Consider the following 21,682-nt stretch of genomic DNA (forward strand, 5'->3'; position numbering starts at 1 on the left):
ATGTCATCTAGCAGTCTTAAAGGTATAGAATTATGTTCCCACTTGTGTGGATCATTTGTTCCCACTCAAGGAGCTATATTCCCATTTCTGTGGCTACAACAGCATTCACATTTTTATGAGGGAGCAAGCTCCAGTTTTCAATTACCTTCGGTGGGAGGAAAGTACTTCCTGACTTTGTTGCTAAGTGGTCTCGCTCTAATTTTAAAGTTATGCCCTATTGTTATGGATTTCCATGCTGGAGAAATTGGTTTTCTTGTACATGTCCTATAAAATCCTATCATCGTTTTAAAAATTTTGATCAGATCTTCTCTTAATCTTCTAAACTCAAGGAATAGAAATCAGGTTTATATGATGTGTCCTCAGCCCTTGCACAGCAGGTTGTGTTCCTCCACAAGCCTTTAGGAACTGAGTTGGCTCTGCGTATGTGCTGTTGTGTCTTGAGAAGTACTTGCTCAAACATCCACCTGTTGTGTTGTAGCAAGAATAGCCAGGCTAAAGCTGCTTTTTGCCTTATACCTGAGCACCTGAGGAGATAGTTGGAAGCCTACACATGGCATGGAGTCTCAGGAGACAGTGTCATGGTTTTCATGCTTGCTGAGCCATCTGTACGGGGTTGCATTTGACCACTGAATGGATGGTAACAAGCAGATTTCAGAATCCTTTCCTTCCCTGCATTTGCAGCCTGTAGTTGATTGAGTGCCAGGAGAGACAGCACTTCCCACTCTGGTCACAAAGTGCATGTAGAAACAGTCAGAGAGGGAGAGTTTGTGGCAGCCAGTAAGGCTGCAAATTTCCTTTGGTTTCCCGCAGGACACAGTTTAACATCACCCACAGCAATTTACATGTACTTCCTTCAATTTAGTCTCCTGTGGTTGTCGCACACAATGAGGTCTGCTTTGCACAAGAGAGACTGAACACAGTTTGGGTAACCACCTCTGTCCTGTGCCTAACTATAATCCCAAGCTTCTGCTGGTTTTCCATTCTAATTCTCCAGTTTGTCCTTGCACTGACTCTTGGTCCTCAGCCGAATGCAACGTTCCAATTAAGCTCAAGGGAAGCTTGAGGGACAGACTTTGATTTTCAGTAAGGCATTTTACAGCCTCTGGCTCAACACTAAGTTCAGACCAACTTAAAACCTATTATGTTTCTAACCCAGTAAAAGGCAGATGGCTTAAACCATAGGGAAGTATGAATTAGTCTTTGTGGGGCACTATCTACTAGCAAGAAAATTTGTGGTAACCCTCACATTGGTGATTTTCAGGAAGCCTGACGGAACTAAGTCCCAATTGGGCACCTCTCTGGCTGCATTCAGACTTGCCTGCTCCTATCAAGGAAATCTTGTCCTCCAGAAATCCTAGTGAGAGGTGGATATCCTTCCCCTGAGAGCTCCTGCCAGTCATTGACAAAGCAGTGCCAGCAGGAGAGCAGTGGTCATTTCTGGTACTGCAGTGTAGTTGACACCAGTGATCAGCAACAGAGCCTGAGGAAACGGGGGAGTGAGCCTGGCTTGCTGAACAAGACATGGACCTCCTGGCAATGAGGGGAATGAATGGTCAATATGAAGGGCAGGGATTGTGATGTCTTATTCTAGGTCTGCCTGTCTCCACCAATGAGTGACTCTAACTGCGACAAAGCATGCAGCAAATAGGGACTCCAGGTCCCCAACCCTCAACCAGCCTTGGGCCAGCTCAGCAAGGTATACCTGGTGTACCAGCAGTTCTGAGATGAAGCCTTTAAGTGGCCTTTATGACCTGAATTGGACCCTGTGGGAGAAGCTAACCTCAAGCCTTCTAGCCCTAGATTTGTTCAAAGACAAGTACAAGCACATACTCCATGCCTATCCCACTCCTGCCCCTGCCTGCGAATTCATCCCTGAAGTAGTGGAAATCAAGCCTCCCTGTTCCCAGAGTCGCCTCAAATGTAAAATTTGATTAAACCGTCAAATTGCCCAATTATGCCTAACTGTCTAATTCAGTTTAAAATATGTGCACCAGTTTTATTTCCATTAACAAGAAAATAACTGTTTATTGGAATCAATCTCTTTTTAACCAATGACAAAAATTAGACAAGTTGAATTGCTAATCAATAACACTATAACTTAAGCTTTACTCCCCCTGCAAATACAGAGAGACACACAGAGAAACAAGATATTGGTATTGTGCGTGGAGAAGAATAAGTCAGAGAAACACAGTTCTGGCACCAGTCCGGATCACAAACGTAAATGATTTATTTTCCTTTGGCTTTCTTTTGACACCTTCCCATTCTTCGCTAATGATGCGAGGTTGCAGATACAACATTTCTTTCACTAGTTGAGGATTCACTAGCTGAACTTTTACAAAATTTATGGGCTTTCATTTATTGAAGTATATCATTTTAATTTACTGAGGCTGACTTATGAAGCATTACAGTTACTCCTTTTCAATCTGTTAAGCTAACTTAAAACATTGCTTAAAACTCAGTCAGCAAATTCATATGCCGTCTTTATGACACTTGTATAATTGTCGGACCATTAGCAATCGGTTGTTAATGAATTATGCTAATCTCTTGTTTATAGTTGCTAATTAATTTTAATTATAAGATTTATTTTCATCAAGTATGCTAGTGTTGATAATTTATTTCTGGGAGTGGTGCGCTGTGCTGCAATTTTGTCTGAAAACGTTTTACACTTTGCTGTGATAGACAAGAAAAACTCTATTTAAATTTGCATTTTACAGGTGTAGACACTTTAATTGCTTTTGAGATTGCTTGTGGTATTGCTTCTATGTAGCAGGAAGGTGAGGTGCAATTTGTTGTTGGAGAGCACCAATAGCATCTGCTATCAGTTAGACTTGACATCCTTTGTCAGTCCTCTGCCTGAAGACACTGCGGCCAGCAGTGCTGAGATCACCATAGAGACGGTGAAGAATGGACAGGGCCACCAAGCTGGTGATCCACATCAGCTGTCCAGCAAACTGGCTCCTCAGAGACTGAGTTGATGTGAACCATGCACGCTTACAGGCATGTTGTAGAAACATAGCAAATAGTTGCAGGTCTAGGCTGTTTGGTCCTTTGAAACTCCTCCACCATTCAATATGGCTGATCATTCAACTCAGTCCCCTTTCACCCCATACTCTTTGATCCCTTTAGCCCTAAGAACTATATCTAACTTGTTCTTGAAAACCTTCAACTTTTAGGTTTCAACTACTTTTTGTGACAAAGAATTCCACAGGCTCACCACTCCCTGGGTGAAGACATTTCTCCTCATCTCAGTCCTAAATGGCCTACCCTACATCATTAGACTGCAACTCCTGACTCTAGATTTCCCAGTCATCGAGAATATCCGTCCTGCATTTTTCCTGTATAGTTCTGTTAGAATTTTATAGATTTCCATGAGATCACTCCTCATTCTTCTAAAGTCCAGTGAATATAATCCAAACCAGTCCAGTCATACATCACATGTCAGTCCTGTTATCCCAGGAATCAGGAGACAGCAAGGACTGCGGATGCTGGAAGCTAGAGTCAATAAATGTGGAGCTGAGAAAGCACAGCTGGTTCAGACAGCATCCGAGAAGCAGGAAAGTCAATGTTGTGATGAAGGGTTTTGGCCCAAAATGTTGACTTTCCTGCTCCTCGGATGCTGTCTGGCCGGCTGTGCTTTTCCAGCTCCACATTTATTGATCCCAGGAATCAGTCTGGTAAACTTTTGTTGCATGCCCTCTATAGCCAGGACAACCTTCCTGAGATAAGGAAACCAAAATCGGACACCATACTCCAGGTGTTGTCTCACCAAGGCCATCCACAATTACAGCATTGCTGCTCCCATACTCAAATCCTCTCACTTTGAAGGCCAACATACCATTTGCCTTTTTCACTGCCCGCTGCACCTGCACACTTACATCCAGTGACTAATTTACAAGGATACCAAGGTTTCACAGCGCCTCCTCCCTTCCTAATCTTTCACCATTCACATAATAATCTGCCTTCGTTTTTTTGCTATCAAGGTCAACAACCTCACATTTATCCACATTATATTTAATTTGTAGCCGGAGCTGTAAATAGACAATGGTAGAGGCTCCAATTTTCGGTGTATTGCATGGCTAAGCAGGAACGTCTATCACTGTTGTAGTTATTGTCAATGAACCTGTTCAGGTATGTATGAATACCTTTGTGGCAAATGGGATGTGAATGTGGATCTTCTGGGCCTGAGATGGGACATTACTACTGTATCACAAGACCGTCTGCTTCTAGCATTGGAAGGTTTTCCAGGTTGCTACTCAACCTGTTTGTCAGTGATTTATGCCTGAAGAATTTTCAATATCTAAAATCTGATGGATTGAGATGCCACATTTGTAACAGTTCATTTTCAAAAGCAGAGAAGTTAATTGGCATAATTAACTTATCACATCAGTAAACAGCATACAGATTTAAAATAGTGAATTTATTTCCTATGACAAGTTCAATTTTGTGCCTACTACACAAATACGTTAACTTTATGTTGTTCAATTCATTTGAAAGGTGAGATTACCAGCGAGATGCCGTTCTGGTGATGCTAATGGTCGAGCACCATTACTTGGATTTTTTGAATTGAACCGTGGATCTCCAATAATATATCAATAATCTAACAGCAAGCTGCACTTGTCTAACCATTATATTGATGCCAAAATCAGAGCTGATAAGTTGTTTCTAAAGTATGGGATGTTGCATTTCTACTGCCTCTTAAAGAAACAGCTGTTTTGATGTGTATTGTAAGCAGCGTTCCCTCTAGTTTTTTTTACCACTGCGCGGACCTCTGAGGTCCCGGTGCCACGGAAACCATGTGCCAGCATGCCGATTGGCGAAATCCTTATCACAGATCATCATGATGTAAGATCTATCAGGTAGATATGCTGCCACCATCTTCTTTCCTGGTAGGGTCTACAAGGTCTGCTAGATCTAGTGTGGTGGAGGATGTCCACTTATATCTGACTTGCCTTAAACAAAACGTAGTTTATTGCATGAAAGCAACTGAGTGCAAGTTACATTGTTACCGAGATGATGTCTTTCAATTTAATGATAGAGATCTTGGTGTTAGATCTAGATCCTTTGAGCTCCAAAGCTGGTCCCCTGCCTACATCCATGTGACTTCATCATATTGGGAGGTGCTTAATGGTCTTCTCAGGATTAACCCCTTCAGATCCTTAAAGTGAAACTCACCATAGTCCCAGAGGACCATAAGGCTGCTCTCTCATTAGGGTAAACCAACTGGTGATGAGTTTAACCTGTGAGTCACCTCACTGCAGGCAAGGGACCAGGTTGAGAAGACTTTACACCCTTATAGATACTTTCTAATCAATCTATTCAGAGATGCTATTACACACCTCTGGAGTACCTTTATTCAATAACACCAATTTAATCTTTCATCTCTTACAGTCTAATTGCTACACATTTGAGCATTCTGATTATACTTGGTGTTGATCAGGGAACCTCCAAATTGACAGATGCTTTGAATATTCAGTATGCAATTGACAATTTCAATGTATGACAGTCTGCAAACTTTTAATACTCATTTTAAAGTTTAATGTTAAATTGACAGTTTTTCCAGTCAATGCATAGTGTAATATCGTTTGTGCTGTTTTAGATACCAGTTCCTAACCTACTGCAATGTGTTCTGTAGACTACAATAAGCATAATTAATAACATTTTAAATAAAATATTGGAAATCTGGTGGAGCACAAAATCTCCAGCTGGGCTTGATAATTTTAATTGAGTTTAAATCGTATGCAGATTGTGAGCAAAAAATTATGGATTCACTTCACTATAAAGCAGAGCAAAGTAAAACCATGGTAGTTGGGTTAGGAATTTCATGTTAGTAATGTGCATCGCTAAAAATAAATGCTATGGAAGTATTTTTATTATGCTTTTAAGTCAGTTGATCTTTCAAGTGCTAACTGTAGTTTCTCCAGGTCCAGAATAGCTAAGAATTTAGAACAAGGCTTCCCAAACAGTTTCCCTCTATGACCACAATTTGAGCCTTGAAAATTGTTGAGACGTCTCGGTGAGACTGTGAGAACTTATACGTAGAACATAGCACATTACAGCACAGAAATGGGCCCTTCGGCCCACAATGTTATTGCTGAATATGATGCCAAATTAAACTGATCCCTTTTGTCTGCCTTTGGTTCATATCCCTCCGTTCCTTGCATATTCATGTGCTTTTCTAAAAGCCCCTTAAACATCCCCATCGTTTCTGCCTCCACCACGACCCCGGCAGCGTTTTCCAGGCACCTACCACTCTCTGTGTAAAAAAAAGTGCCCCTCACATCTCCTTTGAAGTTTCCTCCTCTCACCTTAAATGCATTCCCCTAGTATTAGACATTTCAACTCTGGGAAAAAGATTATTACTGTCGATCCTATCTATGCATCTCATAAATTTATAAGCTTCTATCAAGTCTCCCGTCAGCCTCCGTCACTCCAGAGAAAATAACCCTAATTTTTCTAGCCTCTACTTATAGCTCGTACACTCTAATCCAGGTAGCATCCTGGTGAACCTCTTTTGTACCCTCTCCAAGGCCTCCACATCCTTCTTGTAGTGTGGCGACCAGATTGAACTCAATACTCTAAGTGCAGCGTAACTGAAGTCTTATAAAGCTGCAATATGACATCCTGACTCTTGCACTCAATGCTCCAACCAATAATGGCCGTGTGCCTTCTTTACCACCCTGTCTACTTGTGTAGCCATTTTCAGGGGGTGTAGGTGGGTGGATGTCGGGGAGAAGACCTGAGTGAGCTGGAAGAGGGGTAAACAGAGATCTGTGGGGCCCCTGCTGCATTGGAGTTCGCAATTTCCACATTTCAGTTTGGAACTTAGGGTCTTGACCCCCATGTTAGGAAGCCTTGCCTAAGATAATAGGTACAACTGTGTTGCATTTATGTGACTGATCCTGTAAGCTACAGGCCTCAACAGACAATTCAGAGAATTTCATTTCGAAAGCCACAATAATAATTTATCAGAGAGTTCAGTGTTTATTAATCATACATTAATACAGGAAGTAAATTGCTAACATCACCTCTGCAATACTGTTACAGCATTTAGCAATTTTTCACTATCTAAACGAGTGAGCCAAAATGCAAAAATAAAGAGCTTCAATTCTTTGGAACTGTCAATGTTCTGCAGGTTAAATCTAAAACCATTAAGTGAATTTATGGTTTAGAAATTTTCAGCCCAGTATGCTTGCTCCAATAATGAGCCCTAATGCAAAAGAATCAGTCAAGACTTTTCAAAATTGGCTGTCAGTGTAGAGTTAGCAATATCGATATTTTATACAATTATCTAGAAGATGACAACCTGCTGATGTTGATAATATCCAATTTTACTCTGACATTTCAAGTTCTATTGATGCTCCTTCATTGTTGCTGCGACAAATCCTGGAGTTCCCTCCCTAAATGCATTGTTGGGCAACCTACAGCACATGGACTGCAGCAGTTCAAGAAGGCAGCTCACCACCGCCTTCTCAAGGGCAACTAGAGATGGGGAGTAAATGCTGGCCCAGCCAGTGATGCCCATGTCCTACAAGTGAATAAGAAAAAAAATCAGAGAATTTAGACAACAGTTTTTTTCTCATTGGCCTTACTAATCCTAATGGCTAATATTTGCATCATGTAACCCTAACCTGCCAGCGTATTTGAAGGTGGTGGCGTGTTAGATAAAATGGGGAGCCAATGTGCCACCTCCCTGTCCACCCCTGAACTGACTCACCAAATTCCCCCCGCACCCCCCCCGCTGACTTACTGGCTCCCCTTTCACCTCCTAACCTGTGCTAAATTAGCTGTTCTTAGACGAGATGCCAACAGGATCTGCAACATTAGCTCTAGCACGTCTGGATGAGGGAAGACTAAACAAAAATCTGACCACATAACTACTGCTAACTGTTCCATGACCACAACCAGCTGTGTCGTAATTTATTCTGGAAGTATGGGATAAGGACAGAATCAGTTGTTGTGAAAGCCACTCCACAGTTTACCATGTACACCAAGACTCAAATGTGTCGATTAGGCAATAAATGAGGCTCAGTGGGTTACCTCAACCCACAGAGATACAAACATTTAAAATCTCCAGAAACGGGAGCGGAGCTTAGCAAGGTGATCACAGCTGCTCTTATTCACTTTCTTTGTTACTGTCTTTCAGATGATCCAGACCAGCAAAATGCTGATTGAATCTGCTGATGCTGTCTATGTGAAGATAATACAGGCTCAGAAGGCTGGTAAGTGCCACTGTCTTCACTGCATACGTGGACTACATGCTGAGTGCTCAATTAATGTGGAGAAAAGAGCTGGAGAATGTTGGAGTGAGCTAGTTTTGTGCTTGTTGTTCCTCAACCAGGCTAATACTTGGCCTCAGAATAGGGGCTGGTGGGGGAAGTGCTCACGAGTGAGAATTTGCAGCGAGCTAATGTGTTTTTCTGTTGCAGAGCTTCATAGGTTGTAAGGTTTGCCTGTTGTGGTATCTGGAAAAAATATAACTTCAAAGATATAAAAACAGGAAATAATAGAGAAACTCAGCAGTTCTGGCAGCATCTGTAGAGAAAGAAGCAGTTAAAATGTTGGGTCCAATATGACTGTTCTTTGGAACTCGCTCTGCACAGGATCTAAAGAAGAGGTATACCAGACGGTAAGTGTTAATTCTGCTTCTCTCTCCACAGATGCTTCCGGATCTGCTAAGTTTCTTCAGTGTGTTTTGTTTTTATTTCAGATTTCCGGCATATTTGTATTTTTGTTTTTTTTATTGTATAGTGTGTTTGATTTGGATGTTTGTATAACCATGTAGGGATTATTGTAGTGCAATAGGCAGCATCCTGACTTCTGGGCAGGTAGCTTGACATTCAAATCCCACTCCTAGACCTGATGGTCAAGTAAAGTGTACGATGGAAATTATGGTGCTGTGGTGTTGGTCAAGCCGACCTTTCTTCAGAGAATTGAAGAAGAGAATTGAGCAATGTAATTGTGCTGGTGAGCTGGGCTATGAGCACCTGTCAGCTGGTGAAGATTCTCTCACCCAAATCTGAAGCAGAACTGGTTAAATATATGCCTGAAAATATTCTGCTGTGCTATTTGGAAAGAATGTCGGCATATTTATTGGAGAATCCACAGCTAAAAGTGCCACAGATAGAGGCTATTTTTAAAGTAAAAAGTCTGTTGATTAAAAACTATTTTGTTTAAAAGGAATTTTAGTTTTCTGTAATTAATTATTAGTTATGCTGCTGAATTTACTGAGAAACCTTCTGTACTGGGGTCCCTTTTAATAAGTTAAAGTAGTGTAGAGTTACGATCAACATCCCTTTCCTTTAGGTATTGAAAGAAACACATTTTGTTTAAACATTCAATGTTATATCATTAGGATCTGCACTGTGGGATTTACTGATCACTATATTGTGAGGGAATGCAAATGGCAGCTGTAGATTGTCAATAGGCCAGGTATTAGATAACTTATCTTTTTAATTGATCATTTCCCTCACACAATTTGCAGCAATTGGCAGATTCCCAGAGACTTTTTTTTATTGATATTCATACCTTGAAAACAAAAATCAATTGTAAAAAGGATGTTAAATCCCAACGGTTTGTAACCATTTGGCTTTTAATGAATCTTTTAGTTTTGTTCATTAAGTTATATTTCACTGTATGCAGTGACCTTATTCAAGTCTTCAAAGCAACAAATATGCATTAGTTATGGAAAAAATTAACTTCTTGATTTCTTAAAAAAGTTTGAACCCCGATTTTTCTTTTTCACACTTCTCCTCAGGCATTGATTTGTAACAGGGTAAATTTGAATATAGACAGTGCATGCTGTCAAAAACTATTTGATCATAGTCACCAAGGCCTCTTGCAACCTCGCTATTCACTCCTTTGAAAGAATTAACTAACGCAGTGCTTGATTTTTTATGTGCTGTACTGATCGCGTGATATCGTTACTTTCAAGTGAATATAAACAAAACACAAACCTTCACAGGTTTTCTAAGCTTCTTCAAGCGCTGAATTGGGCCTGCAGTTATATTTCAGTTTGAAAATGACACAAAAGGCTGAAATAACTCCAGGAAGGTCGTTATCCTGTCACCAAGTCACCCTTTATTTACATTTGCATAGGACATGACACTGACCCAGCTAGCTCAGAGCCAGCTCCTAGAGTGTGCAGGATCCCTGTCACTCCTGTTTACATCTGTCAGCCAGGGCTCCCTGATTGGACCAGGTTAACAGCCCCAATCAGGGAACTCATAGTCTGTGAGGTCCACCAGGCTGGCCTTGTTCCATCACTACAGAGGTGTGGCTGTTTTCCTGTGACAACTTGGACAGTGTTTGTCTGCAGTTCTTTGGATTGAGAAACCGTGTTAGAGGACTTGCTCATTCTTAAGATGCCATAAACTGAGCATTGAAATTTAAAGAGGGTCTTATTCTACAGAGTCTCAAAGTGACTAACAGCTGAAGACAGAATAAAATTATTTTCACATGACAGGATCCCACGCATTTCTGTATCTTGTCAGTGTGCCCAGAATGGGAGACCGCAAATATAAGAGTGAGTGGGGAAGTTAGGAGAAACCTCTTTACCATGTAGAATGCACTACCACAGGGAATAGTTGAGGTAAATATAGCAGAAATGTGTTTAAAGAAAAGCCAGTTCAGCGTATGAGAAAGGATTAGGAGGATGTGCTAAGGTGGTTAGATGAAGCGTGTAGAGGGGAAGCTTCTGTGCAACATAAACACTGGAATATTCAACTTGAGCCAAGTTATTTCCTTTTGAACTATCAATTCCATGTAATTTTGTTTTATTTCATGCTTGTGAAGAGTATATCTGTGGGAATCAACAGTTTGGAATTTCATTCAAAAAGCCAGATTTGACTTTGTCAATGGAAATTGCTTTAAAAGTTGCATTAATTGAAATGTTTCAGTGAGGTTTAGGGGTTGCAGGTGGCCAAAGCTGGGCACTAAATTGTCAAGTCTGAACTTAACTCAAATGGTGTAAAAATGTCAGCTGCAATTAGATCTAGCATCTGACATGGGGTTTTTAAAAAAGTAATCTGTGCTTGCAAATCAATAGATGAACAGTACGGTGTGACACTGGGCTACAAACACAAGCAAAACCCTACTACAGACACGCTAATCTTTCTGTCTGAGGTTACGGTTAGTTTCAAGATTCATGTAACAAAATTGTGGAAAACCAGCCATGTTGTTACTTTAATTGCCACTCTTAGAATGTGTATCATTGTGGACATCAGAAGAGGGAGCAATCAGATGTGGCAGTGATTGTCTTCCATGGATCATATGGACATCTGATATTCACTTGTACAAGAATAAGAATGAGAGATAAGCAAGATACCAAAGTGTTGCATTGGTGGCAGAATGTATTATACCTTCAGGAGACGAAAAGGTGAAAAGTGCACATCAAGAGAGAAAGTTAAAGATGAGGCTACTGTGCATCTTTATCCTGCCTATTTCTTTAAGCAAAAGACTTAACTTTAATTTCTTTGTCAAAGAATATAGAATTGGAAATGTAGTCATTTGAATTGGCACGTGATCCTGTATATTACAGTCAGTTAGGTATGTTAAGAGTAGCTTTCAGAGCATTAGATAATAACAGTGAGACCTGGTGCTAGACTTCAATCTGTTTTTGGACAGTTACACTGGGTGGGGAGGTGGAGAAACATTACATCAGTGCAAATCCATACTGTCCTTTCCCAATGCCTCTTCCAGTCTGACAGCAGTACCTATTCAACCTCCTAAAATACATTAATATATTCATGTGTATACTTACGTCTGTGTAAAGGAAATGTGTGTGTGGGGAATGCGGTGGGGGGGGGGGGGGGGGGGAAGCGCGTGGAGGGGCGACAGTAGATAGGTCTTGAGGTTTTTGTTTATTGAAGTGCCTGTAACCCCAGTCCTTCAATTTGACTTTAGGCCTAGCCTTTTAGAAAGTTAATTCATTGAATGTGGCTGTTGCTGGCTGGGCCAGCAATTCCTGTCCATCCCAAATGCCCTAAAGAAGGTGGTGGTGAGCTCGTAGAAAGGGAATTCCAGGACTATGACCTAACAACAGTGAAGGATGTAGGACACGGTTACATAGTTCAAATTTAGATGGTGTGTGGCTTGATGTGGAACTTGGAGCTGGGTGGCGTTGCCATGCATCTGTTGGTCTTGTCCTTCAAGATAGTTGAAGTCAAGAATTTGGAAATGCTGTTAAAGGAGCCTTGGTGAGTCCTGCACTGTTTCTAGTAGATGATAAACACTTCTTCCACTGTGTGTGGATGGTGAAGATACTGAATATTGAAGGTGTTGGATGAAGTGCCAATTGTTGTACAAAGTAATGGTTCTGAAAGAGTTAATGTTTAAGTTGCACTGACTCCACCCAATCTGATGATGTCACACACAGTCTTTGGGTGGAGACTGCGCATTCTGCACCGCCTTTGTAAGAAAACAGATGTATTCTGTACAGTTCCTAGTAATCATGCCTGACTAGGAATGTAAAATGTCCTTATTGCTATCGTACAGTTCACCATATTATTAACTAAGCATGTCTCTTAGACTCACCAGTGATCTATCGTTTACCATTAATAGTTGTCCACAGTCTAGCCAAAGGAGAATTGGTGGCAGTGAACTACCTCAAGCAACCTTCATTTTGCATCCAGTACTCACAGAGGTAGTAGATACCACAAAATGCCAACAATGGCAATCAGGGGAAACTGCATATCAGTCAAATGAGGTGTTTTGTCCTGGATGTTGTCGTTGGAGTTGCACCACACAGGTGAAGTGAGAATATTCCGTCATATTCCTGACTTGTGTGTTGTAGATGGTGGAGAGGCACTGGAGAGGTAGCAAATGAGATCCTTGGCACAGAATTCCTAATCTTTGATCTGTTCTTGGAGCCATAATATTTATATGGCTAGTCCAATTCAGTTTTTGGTCAATGCTAATCCCAAGGTTGTTTTTTTTCATGCACGGGAGGAGGACGTCGCTGGCTAAGCAGCATTTATTGCCCTTCCCAAATTGCCCAGAGGGCAGTTAAGAGTCAACCACATTGCTGTCAGTCTGAAGTCACATGTAGGCCAGACCAGGTAAGGATGGCAGTTTCCTTCAGATCTTGCTGCAGGTGGATGCAAGCTGTTTCATAATCTGAGGAATGGTTAGTGGTGTTGAATATTGTGCAGTCATCAGCAAACATCCCCACTTCTGACCTTATGATGAAAGGAAGGTCATTGACGAAGCAGCTGAAGATGGCTGGGCCTTAGACGGTACCCCGAGGACCACCTGCAGAGATGTCCTGGAGCTGAAACACCTGTCCTCCAACCACTACAACTACCTTCCCTTGTGCTTGGTATAACTGCAACCAGCGGAGAGGTTTCCCCCCGATTCCCATTGACGTTAGTTTTGCTAGGGCTCCTTGATACCACAGTCAGTCAAGTGTTGCTTTGATGTCAAAGGCAGTCACTCTCACCTCACCTCTGGCATTCAGCTCTGTTGTCCATGAGGTTAACCAATGAGGTTACAAGCTAAATAGCCCTGGTGGAACCCAATCTGACTGTCGATGAGCAGGTTATTGCTGAGCAAGTGCCACTTGATTGGACTGTCAACAACCTCTTGTGTCACTTTGTTGATAATTGAAATTAGGCAAGTAGGGCACTAATTGGCCAGGTTGGATTTGTCCTTTTTTTTTGTGTATGGGACATATCTTGGCAATTTTCCACAATGTCGAGTAAATGTCTGTTGTAACTGTATTCAAACAGTTTGTCTAGAGGCGCAGCTAATCTGGAGCCCAAGCATTTTGTACTATTGTCAGAATGTAGTCATAGGTTTTGCCATTTCCAGTGCCTTCAGCCATTCCTTGATGTCATATGGAGTCAATGGAATTGGTTGAAGACTGACATCTGTGATGTTGGGTACCTCAGGAGGGGCTTAAGATGAATTATCCAGCTGGCACTTCTGACTGAAGATTGTTGCAGATGTTTCAGCCTTGTCTTTTGTTTTAATACGCTGGGCTCCTGCACTGTTGAGGATAGCTGTGAATATATGTGCATCTTCCCCTCCTGTTAATTATTTACTGACCCACCACCATTCATGACTGAATATGGGAGACGTGTTGGCTGTGGGATTGGTTAGTCCGGTATATTACATGCTGTTTGGCATGCAAGTAATCATTGGTTGTTCTGCTACTGGTGCTGATATTGTTACTTGTTTTTAGGTATTTCTTAGTGCTGCTCCTGACATGCTCTTCATCACTGTTCATTAAACTAGTGTTGCCCTCTTGACTTGATAGTAATGGTAGAGTGAAGGATCTGCCAGGCCACGATGTTACAGATTGAATACAACTCTGTTGCTGTTGATAGTCCATAGCGCCTCTTGGATGAGTAAGGCTGGATGGACTTCTGTCTCCTGGGTGTGTTTGGCTTGTCCACATATGACTGACTCCTTGCCAGGCAAAAGCCTGTTTCTTTGACTAATGCTAATCAGAGTCAGGGAGCTTGGATTCTGTACATTGATGATATCGGTTTGGATTCAAGGATGAACCCAAATGTTGCTATGACCAATGAGGTAATTGGTGTGGCTTGTTTTCTGAAATTTGAAACATTGGTTAGAGGCAGTCTGGGAATAGACCATCTGTATAGAAAATACCACTGCAATGACATAATTTGGAATAATCGGTAATGATTGCATTCTCCATTCGTGATATCACTGAGATAGAATTTAATAATGTTACTGTTAGGGAGTTTCTCCCCACAGCTGCTTTTATCAAACATAAAGCTTTCAGATTATGGGAACAATGAAAATCTAGAAGTATCAGGAAGTTTACAGAATTTCCCATCATTACAATTCAAATCAATTAGACATTATGTTGCTAAATAAGTGAAATAAATCTTCTAAATTTTTACTTTTATTTGAAATGTATTTTGACAACACAGCACTCTGGTAATGATGATTTAGCAGCCTTTGTTCCATGGAATCCTGTCAAATTGACAGCATACAAATGGGCTATTCAGCCCAACTGGGGAGATGGCAGTATTCTGGTAAAGTCCCTCAACTAGAGGACATGGGTTCAAGACCGGGGGTGGAATTTAAATTCAATGACTATATCTAGATTTGACAGTTACTTTGTAATGGTCAATATGAAGCTATTATTAATTGCTGTAAAAATTCCACCTGGTTGATTAATGTCCTCTAAGAAAGGAGAACTGCTTCCTTTACCTGATCTGTGACTATACATGTGACTCCAGACTCACAATTATGTGGTAGACTCTAAATCTCCTCACTTGCCCTCACAAACCTCTCAAAAACATTAGGGATAGGCACCAATTAGAAGCTTTGCCACTAACGCTCATATCCCTTGCAAGAATAAAACCGATCTTATGTTGGGGCCTCCTCATCTAAATTTTATCAGTTTTGTCTCTACCCCACCTCCAGTTTAAACATTATAACTTAATCTACACGCTCTATAGAATATATGTGAATCTAGACTACATTTCGAAATTAAATTTCCACATTATTTACAAATAAAGCTCGATAATCATCTAACAACCGGAATATTAATATCATTGTCAGGCTGATACACTTAATGTCTACGCCAGGAACACAAGAACTGATGTAGCTGGATCTTAAATAATATCTGCCACAGGGACAAAAGGTGCAGTGTGATTTTATTCTTTATTAATGCTGATGAATACCTCTTGATTTATTCTGGTGTGAGTAAATTTTTTTGATTTATCAAGCTGTTTGTCCTAATGATAAGTTTTATAGAACATTAATTAGGCTGCATTTGGAATATTGTGTTCAATTCTAGTCACCACACTACCAGAAGGATGTGGTGACTTTGGAGAGGGTACAGAAAAGATTTACCAGGATGTTGCCTGGTATGGTTGGCATTAGCTATGAGGAGACGTTGGAGAAACTTGGGTTGTTCTCACTGGAACGACAGAGGTTGAGGGGCGACCTGATCGAGGTCGACAAGATTACGAAAGGCATGGACAGAGAGGGCAGTCAGAAGCTTTCTCCCAGGGTGGAAGAGTCAGTTGCTAGGGGCCATGGGTTTAAGGTGCGAGGAGGTGATGTACGAATCGAGTTTTTTACACAGAGGGTGGTGGGTGCCTGGAACTCGTTGCCGGGGGAGGTAGTGGAAGCAGATACTATAGTGACTTTTAAAGGGCGTCTTGACAAATACATGAATAGGATGGGAATAGAGGGATACTGTCCCCGGAAAGGTAGGGGGTTTTAGTTGTGATGGGCAGCATGTTGGTGCAGGCTTGGAGTGCGAAGGGCCTGTTCCTGTGCTGTAATTTTCTTTGTTCTTTGTACTAGGTTATAGTTTATTTTAAATAAAATATTCATTTAATACATACTAGAAAAACTTAGAGAGTCAAATATTACTCACAGCCCTTGCACATTTGGAAGCAACAACAATGCAAGATATAAGACCGTAACACTTAGGAGCAAAAGTAGGCTATTCAGCCCATTGAGTCTGCACCACTGTTCAGTGTGATCATGGCTGATCTAATAGTCCTCAATTCCACTTTGTTCCTCTTTCTTTATGACTTTGATTCCCATTGGGATTAAAAATCTGTTTGCCTTAGCTTTGAATATGATTAAGGATAAAAATAAGGTAAAGAATTCCATAGATTCATTACTCTCTTAGAGAAGAAATCCCTCCTCATCTCCCAGAGGGAAAAACCAGTAAAGGAAGCAGTCTTAATTGGAAACGAATATACTGGTCATACTGAACCATCTTGAGATATACATTTCGGGTCAATAGATGTCATTCACAAGTTTTACTACTGTGTTTCACTTCAGCCTAGACTGAATCAGACAGTGTGAATTAACGCTGACCAGATTGTTTCAGTTTGCTGAATTTAGCTCCTTGGCTTGTTGACAAGTCCATCAAGGAAGTTAATAACTGGAGGCAGATGAATTTCCCATATATTCCCCCGCACTTCCGAAAATTAGAGTGTTTTTCAGAGGCTTTGGGTCCGGGATATCCCTTCAAGCGTGATTTTTAACTTAAAGCCATGGCCAGTTCCGACCAGGTCGGCATCCTAAACTTTGACCATTTACATGCCATCCTTACAGTCAAGGTGGTTCCTTATAACAAATGAAAGTAATTGGAATAGAAAAATCTGTGATCTGAAACCTGCAGCTTTAATCTTTGCTGTATTTGAGTTAGCATAGACATCCAAATTACCTTCAATCATAATAAATTGATCCCTGGAAAATATTTTGGATGTCTGCCACTCTTGCCTTCTGAATGCCAAAAGAAATTACATCTTCAGACCACAGTAAAGCTGCTGTTCTGGATTTATTTACAAGTAAAATTATCCTTAGGAGCAAGGCACATTGATGAGACATTGAACAGTGCAATGCTTATATGTGAGAACTACATCAGTCTCTCTTTCAGTCTTTCATCTTTTGATAGGACAGGTTACATTGTCTTTTCCAGGACTGAAACATCACTGATCTAAAACCAATTTTCCTGAAGTAAGCAGACAAATGAAACATTAACAGACTTCCTACTTTGGCAAGCAACTCACGCTGCCAGATTTCCCAGCAAAATAATCTGCCTGTTTTGACACAGTCAGGAGTTACCTTTTCATCTGACAGAATACTGTGCCTGTTATCATCTTAAACCTGCTGCCCCAACCAACAAGACAATGTTGTTTTCCAGCGTATTTGTGGAGCTGTTTCATGCAGAGTGGATGTGTTTGTCAATTGTATAAATTAAGGTTAAGTACTTACAAGGGCTCCTATAGCCCATAAGACGTAGGAGCAGGAATTAAGCCGTTTGGCCCATCGAGTCTGCTGTGCCATTAAACCCCTACAGTGTGGAAACAGGCCCTTCGGCCTAACAAGTCCACACTGACCCTCAGACATCCCACCCTAATCCATACATTCCTGAACACTACGGGCAATTTAGCATGGCCAATTCAACTAGCCTGCACATCTTTGGACTGTAGGAGGAAACTGGAGCACCTGGAGGAAACCCACGCAGATGCAGGGAGAACATGCAAACTCCACACAGACAGTCACCCGAGGGTGGAATTGAACCTGAGTCCCTGGTGCTGTGAGGCAGCAATGCTAACCACTGAGCCACCGTGCCACCCCCATGACTGATAAGTTCTCAACCCCATTCTCCCACTTTCTCCCTGTAACCCTTGATCCCCTTGACAATCAAGAACCTGTCTATCTTTGTCTTAAATATACTCAATGACCTGGCTTCCACAGCCTTCTGTGGCAATGAATTCTAGTAGCAACAAACTAGAGTAGTGTCCCTACCTCTGAGCAGGAAGACTTAGGTTTAATTCTCACATGCTTCAGAAATGCATAATGGAATCTCTGAACAGGTTGATTAGAAAATATCTAGGGAGGCACTTAGGGCTTTTGTGACACAGTGCTAGTGCCTCTACCTCTGGGTCAGGAGGCCCAGAATCCACTCCCACCTGCTCCGGACGTGTGTCATAACGTGTCTGATCAGGTTGATTTGAAAATATCTATTAGGTAGAGATTTTCCCTCCTGAGAGTTGGCAGGAAGGGCAGATAATCAGATTGATTGACACCAGGGAGTTATTCGGCCCCTTCTCACTAGTTCAGAAATTAAGTGCTGGATGGGAACGTGTGCAATCAGTCTTCTCACCCTGCCACCAGTTAGGTGGTCAATTAACAACCACTTCAGGATCATGTCCCACCTGAACTGCAATTACTTCAGCTCCTGGCAGGCTGAGAGAGCTGGCCTACCTAATGGGTAGACCATTCTGGGCAGGCTTTCAGTTTCAAAAACAAAGATGCTAGAAAAGCCCAGCAGGTCTGGCAGCATCAGTGAAGGAAAAAACTGAGTTAACGATTCGGATCCAGTGCCCCTTCCTGAGAGGAAGGGTCTGTAGGTTCTGAGGAAGGGTCACCGGACCCGAAACGTTAACTCTGTTTTTCCCTTCACAGATGCTGCCAGACCTGCTGAGCTTTTCCAGCAACTTTGTTTTTGTTCCTGATTTACAGCATCCGCAGTTCTTTTGCTTTTTATTTAGGCTTTCAGTTTGGTTGGAGTGAAGGTCCCTCAGTCTACACTAATTTGGACAAGACCCAGGGATTGGAATTTAGGACAGGGGTTCACCTTTGAGAGCCAACTGCTGTCCTCAATTACGATACCACTAGCCTCCCTGTCCCTGTGACCCCCAAACCCAGAAAACTTTCCCAAGTAATAGATATTTCCTGCGATCCTCGATCTGCGGTGAATGGACTGAGTGATTGTTGGCTTTCCAGCAGGAGCCGTGGCCTTTGCTGTGGTGCTGGCAAGTTTTGGAGATGCCAGCCTCTGACTAGCCACATGTTTTAGAAGAGCAGGACTTCCTGATCCAACTTTATACTTCCAGTGGAGAGCTCTCCAGCAGCAAATCAGCTGTCTCATTGACATTTGATCCAGCAGGCTTTCGGAACAACTGCAGCAAATTTCTCTGTTTTTGACTTATATTGTCAACGGTCTCTTCCTGGCATTATTGAGATCGCTTGGGTTATAGAGCTAGGAACCATACACCTGTAATATTTCCCTTTGTAAATAAAGCTAAATCTGAGCAGGATTGAATTCCAGTCTCTTTCTCCACTCACTGGTTCTGAATTTAGCTTTGTCTGGCTCATTAATTTGGAGAAAATAATATGAATTTTAAATGTATGCAAAACTAAAGATAGAAATTATTTTTCTCTTTTATTCACTTGTGTTATGTGGGCGTCGCTGGCTGGCCAGCATTTATTGCCCATCCCTACTTGACCTTGAGAAGGTGGTGGTGAGCTGCCTTCTTGAACTGCTGAAGGCGTGTCCATGTGCTGTAGGTAGACCCACAATGCCATTAGGGAGGGAATTCCAGGATTTTGGCCCAGCATCAGTGAAGGAATGATGATTATGTTTCCAAGTCAGGATGGTGATTGGCTTGGCAGGGTACTTGCAGGGGGTGATGTTCACATGGATCTGCTGCCTTTGCCATTCTAAATAGAAGTGGCCGTGGATTTGGAAGGTGCTGTCTAAGGATCTTTAGTGAATTTCTGCAGTGCATCAGTGGCGGAGGGAGTGGATGCTTGTCGATGTGGTGCCAGTCAATCAGGCTGCTTTATATTGGATGCTGTCAAGCTTCTTCAATGTTGTTACAGCTGCACCCATCCAGGAAAATGGAGATTATTCCATCACACTCCTGACTTATGCCTTGTAGATGGTAGGCAGGCCTTGGAGAGTCAAGAGGTGGGTTACTAGCTGCAGTATTCCTAGCTGTTTTATTGTCAGAGACTTTATATTTAAGGCCTCCTCATAATTTGGGTATTATTGATGTCAGTAGCTCCTGTCACATCAAATTGAACTATATCAATTGCTGACATGGTCCCCAATAATTCTCTTTTTCTCTTTGCACCAATCAGTTCTCCTATACAGTAATAATACTTGCTGTTTTCCCTATCCAAGACTGAATACTGTTTTCATATGTGAGGACTTCTATCAAGCTTCTTTCCAGCAGCGCTGTGGGTTCACCACATGGACTGCAGTTGTTCAAGAAAGTGGCTTTCTAACACCTTGACAGCAATTAGGAATGGACAATAAATACTAGAACCAACATCACTTGAAAGAACGTATGCCAGCATGGGTTTCAGGGCAAAAGGCAGAACCTTTATCACATGATAAATTAAACTATTGTAACCCTCAGTCCCTCACATCCTTTTGTATTTTTCCTCATCTTTGTTTACTTCATTGATACAGCATTAATCAGTGAATTAATAAACTGTCTTCTCTGAGCCCAATTTTACTTGTTCTTCCTTCTCCATTTCAGTTTATCACTGAGACTGACTGCTTGGTGCCCTACTCTGATTCTTTTCTAGGACTTCAGAACTTTAGAATTCTTTCCTTCTGCTTACAAACTTGAGTTTTAAAACTCAGCTTTGATGTCCAGTTGTTGCACCTGATTTTCCTTCCCTTTGCATTGATTTTTTTCAACCTTAGTGGTTTCCTATAAGAATGTACAAAATATACATTTGAGTAGGCCATTTAGCCCCCAAGCCTTCTCCATCTGTGAGATCATAGCTCAAAAGACAATGATCTCATCTCAACTTTCCTGCCTAAGCTCCATAACCCTTGCTCCCTTGTAGATAAAAAATCTGTCTAACATATTGAACAGAAAAATGACCCAGCCTCCATTGCTGTCCACAGTATGAACTGTGGGATTAACATTTTTAAAATCTCAATCTTCACTTGAAAACTCTTATTTGAAATCATGGTGCATAGTTCCAGACCCTCCTCCCACATAAGGAGAAATAGTCTCTTGGTACAGACACTGTCAAACCCCCTCAGAATCATCTATGTCCAATAAGATTTCTATTCATTCTTCTCAATGCCAATGACTATAAACCGGACCTGCTCAGCCCTTCCTCTTAAGTTAACCTCTTTTTGCATGGAATCAATCTAGTGAATCTTCTATGTACTGCTTCCCCTACATGTTTATCCCATACAAGTGACGAAACTAACACCCTGCCTATACAGAGATGCAGTCTCAGCCATACCCTGCACAGTCAGAGAAAGATTAACTTCTTTTATTTTCTGTCCCCCTTTGCAATTAAGGCCAATTTTACACTTGTCTCTTTAATTACTTGCTACATCTGCATTCTAACATTGGGTACAATGGCTCTTTGTCAAATATTCCCATTTGGGTTTGTGGTGCAAGTTTCATTATCATCCAGC

The 21,682-nt window shown here is 41.5% G+C and overlaps 1 protein-coding gene across 1 annotated transcript in view; it reads left to right on the forward strand.

Annotated features, from left to right (window-relative positions):
• plcl5 (phospholipase C like 5) overlaps positions 1-21,682 on the forward strand; it is a 74,696-nt gene that overhangs the window by 17,627 nt on the left and 35,387 nt on the right. The window contains exon 3 of the mRNA XM_048614780.1: positions 8,144-8,219. Coding sequence (XP_048470737.1) covers positions 8,144-8,219 — 76 coding nt within the window. The remainder of the gene's footprint in view (positions 1-8,143; positions 8,220-21,682) is intronic.

This window comes from Rhincodon typus, chromosome 30, assembly GCF_021869965.1.
Source record: "Rhincodon typus isolate 14 chromosome 30, sRhiTyp1.1, whole genome shotgun sequence".
NCBI classification, from domain to species: domain Eukaryota; kingdom Metazoa; phylum Chordata; class Chondrichthyes; order Orectolobiformes; family Rhincodontidae; genus Rhincodon; species Rhincodon typus.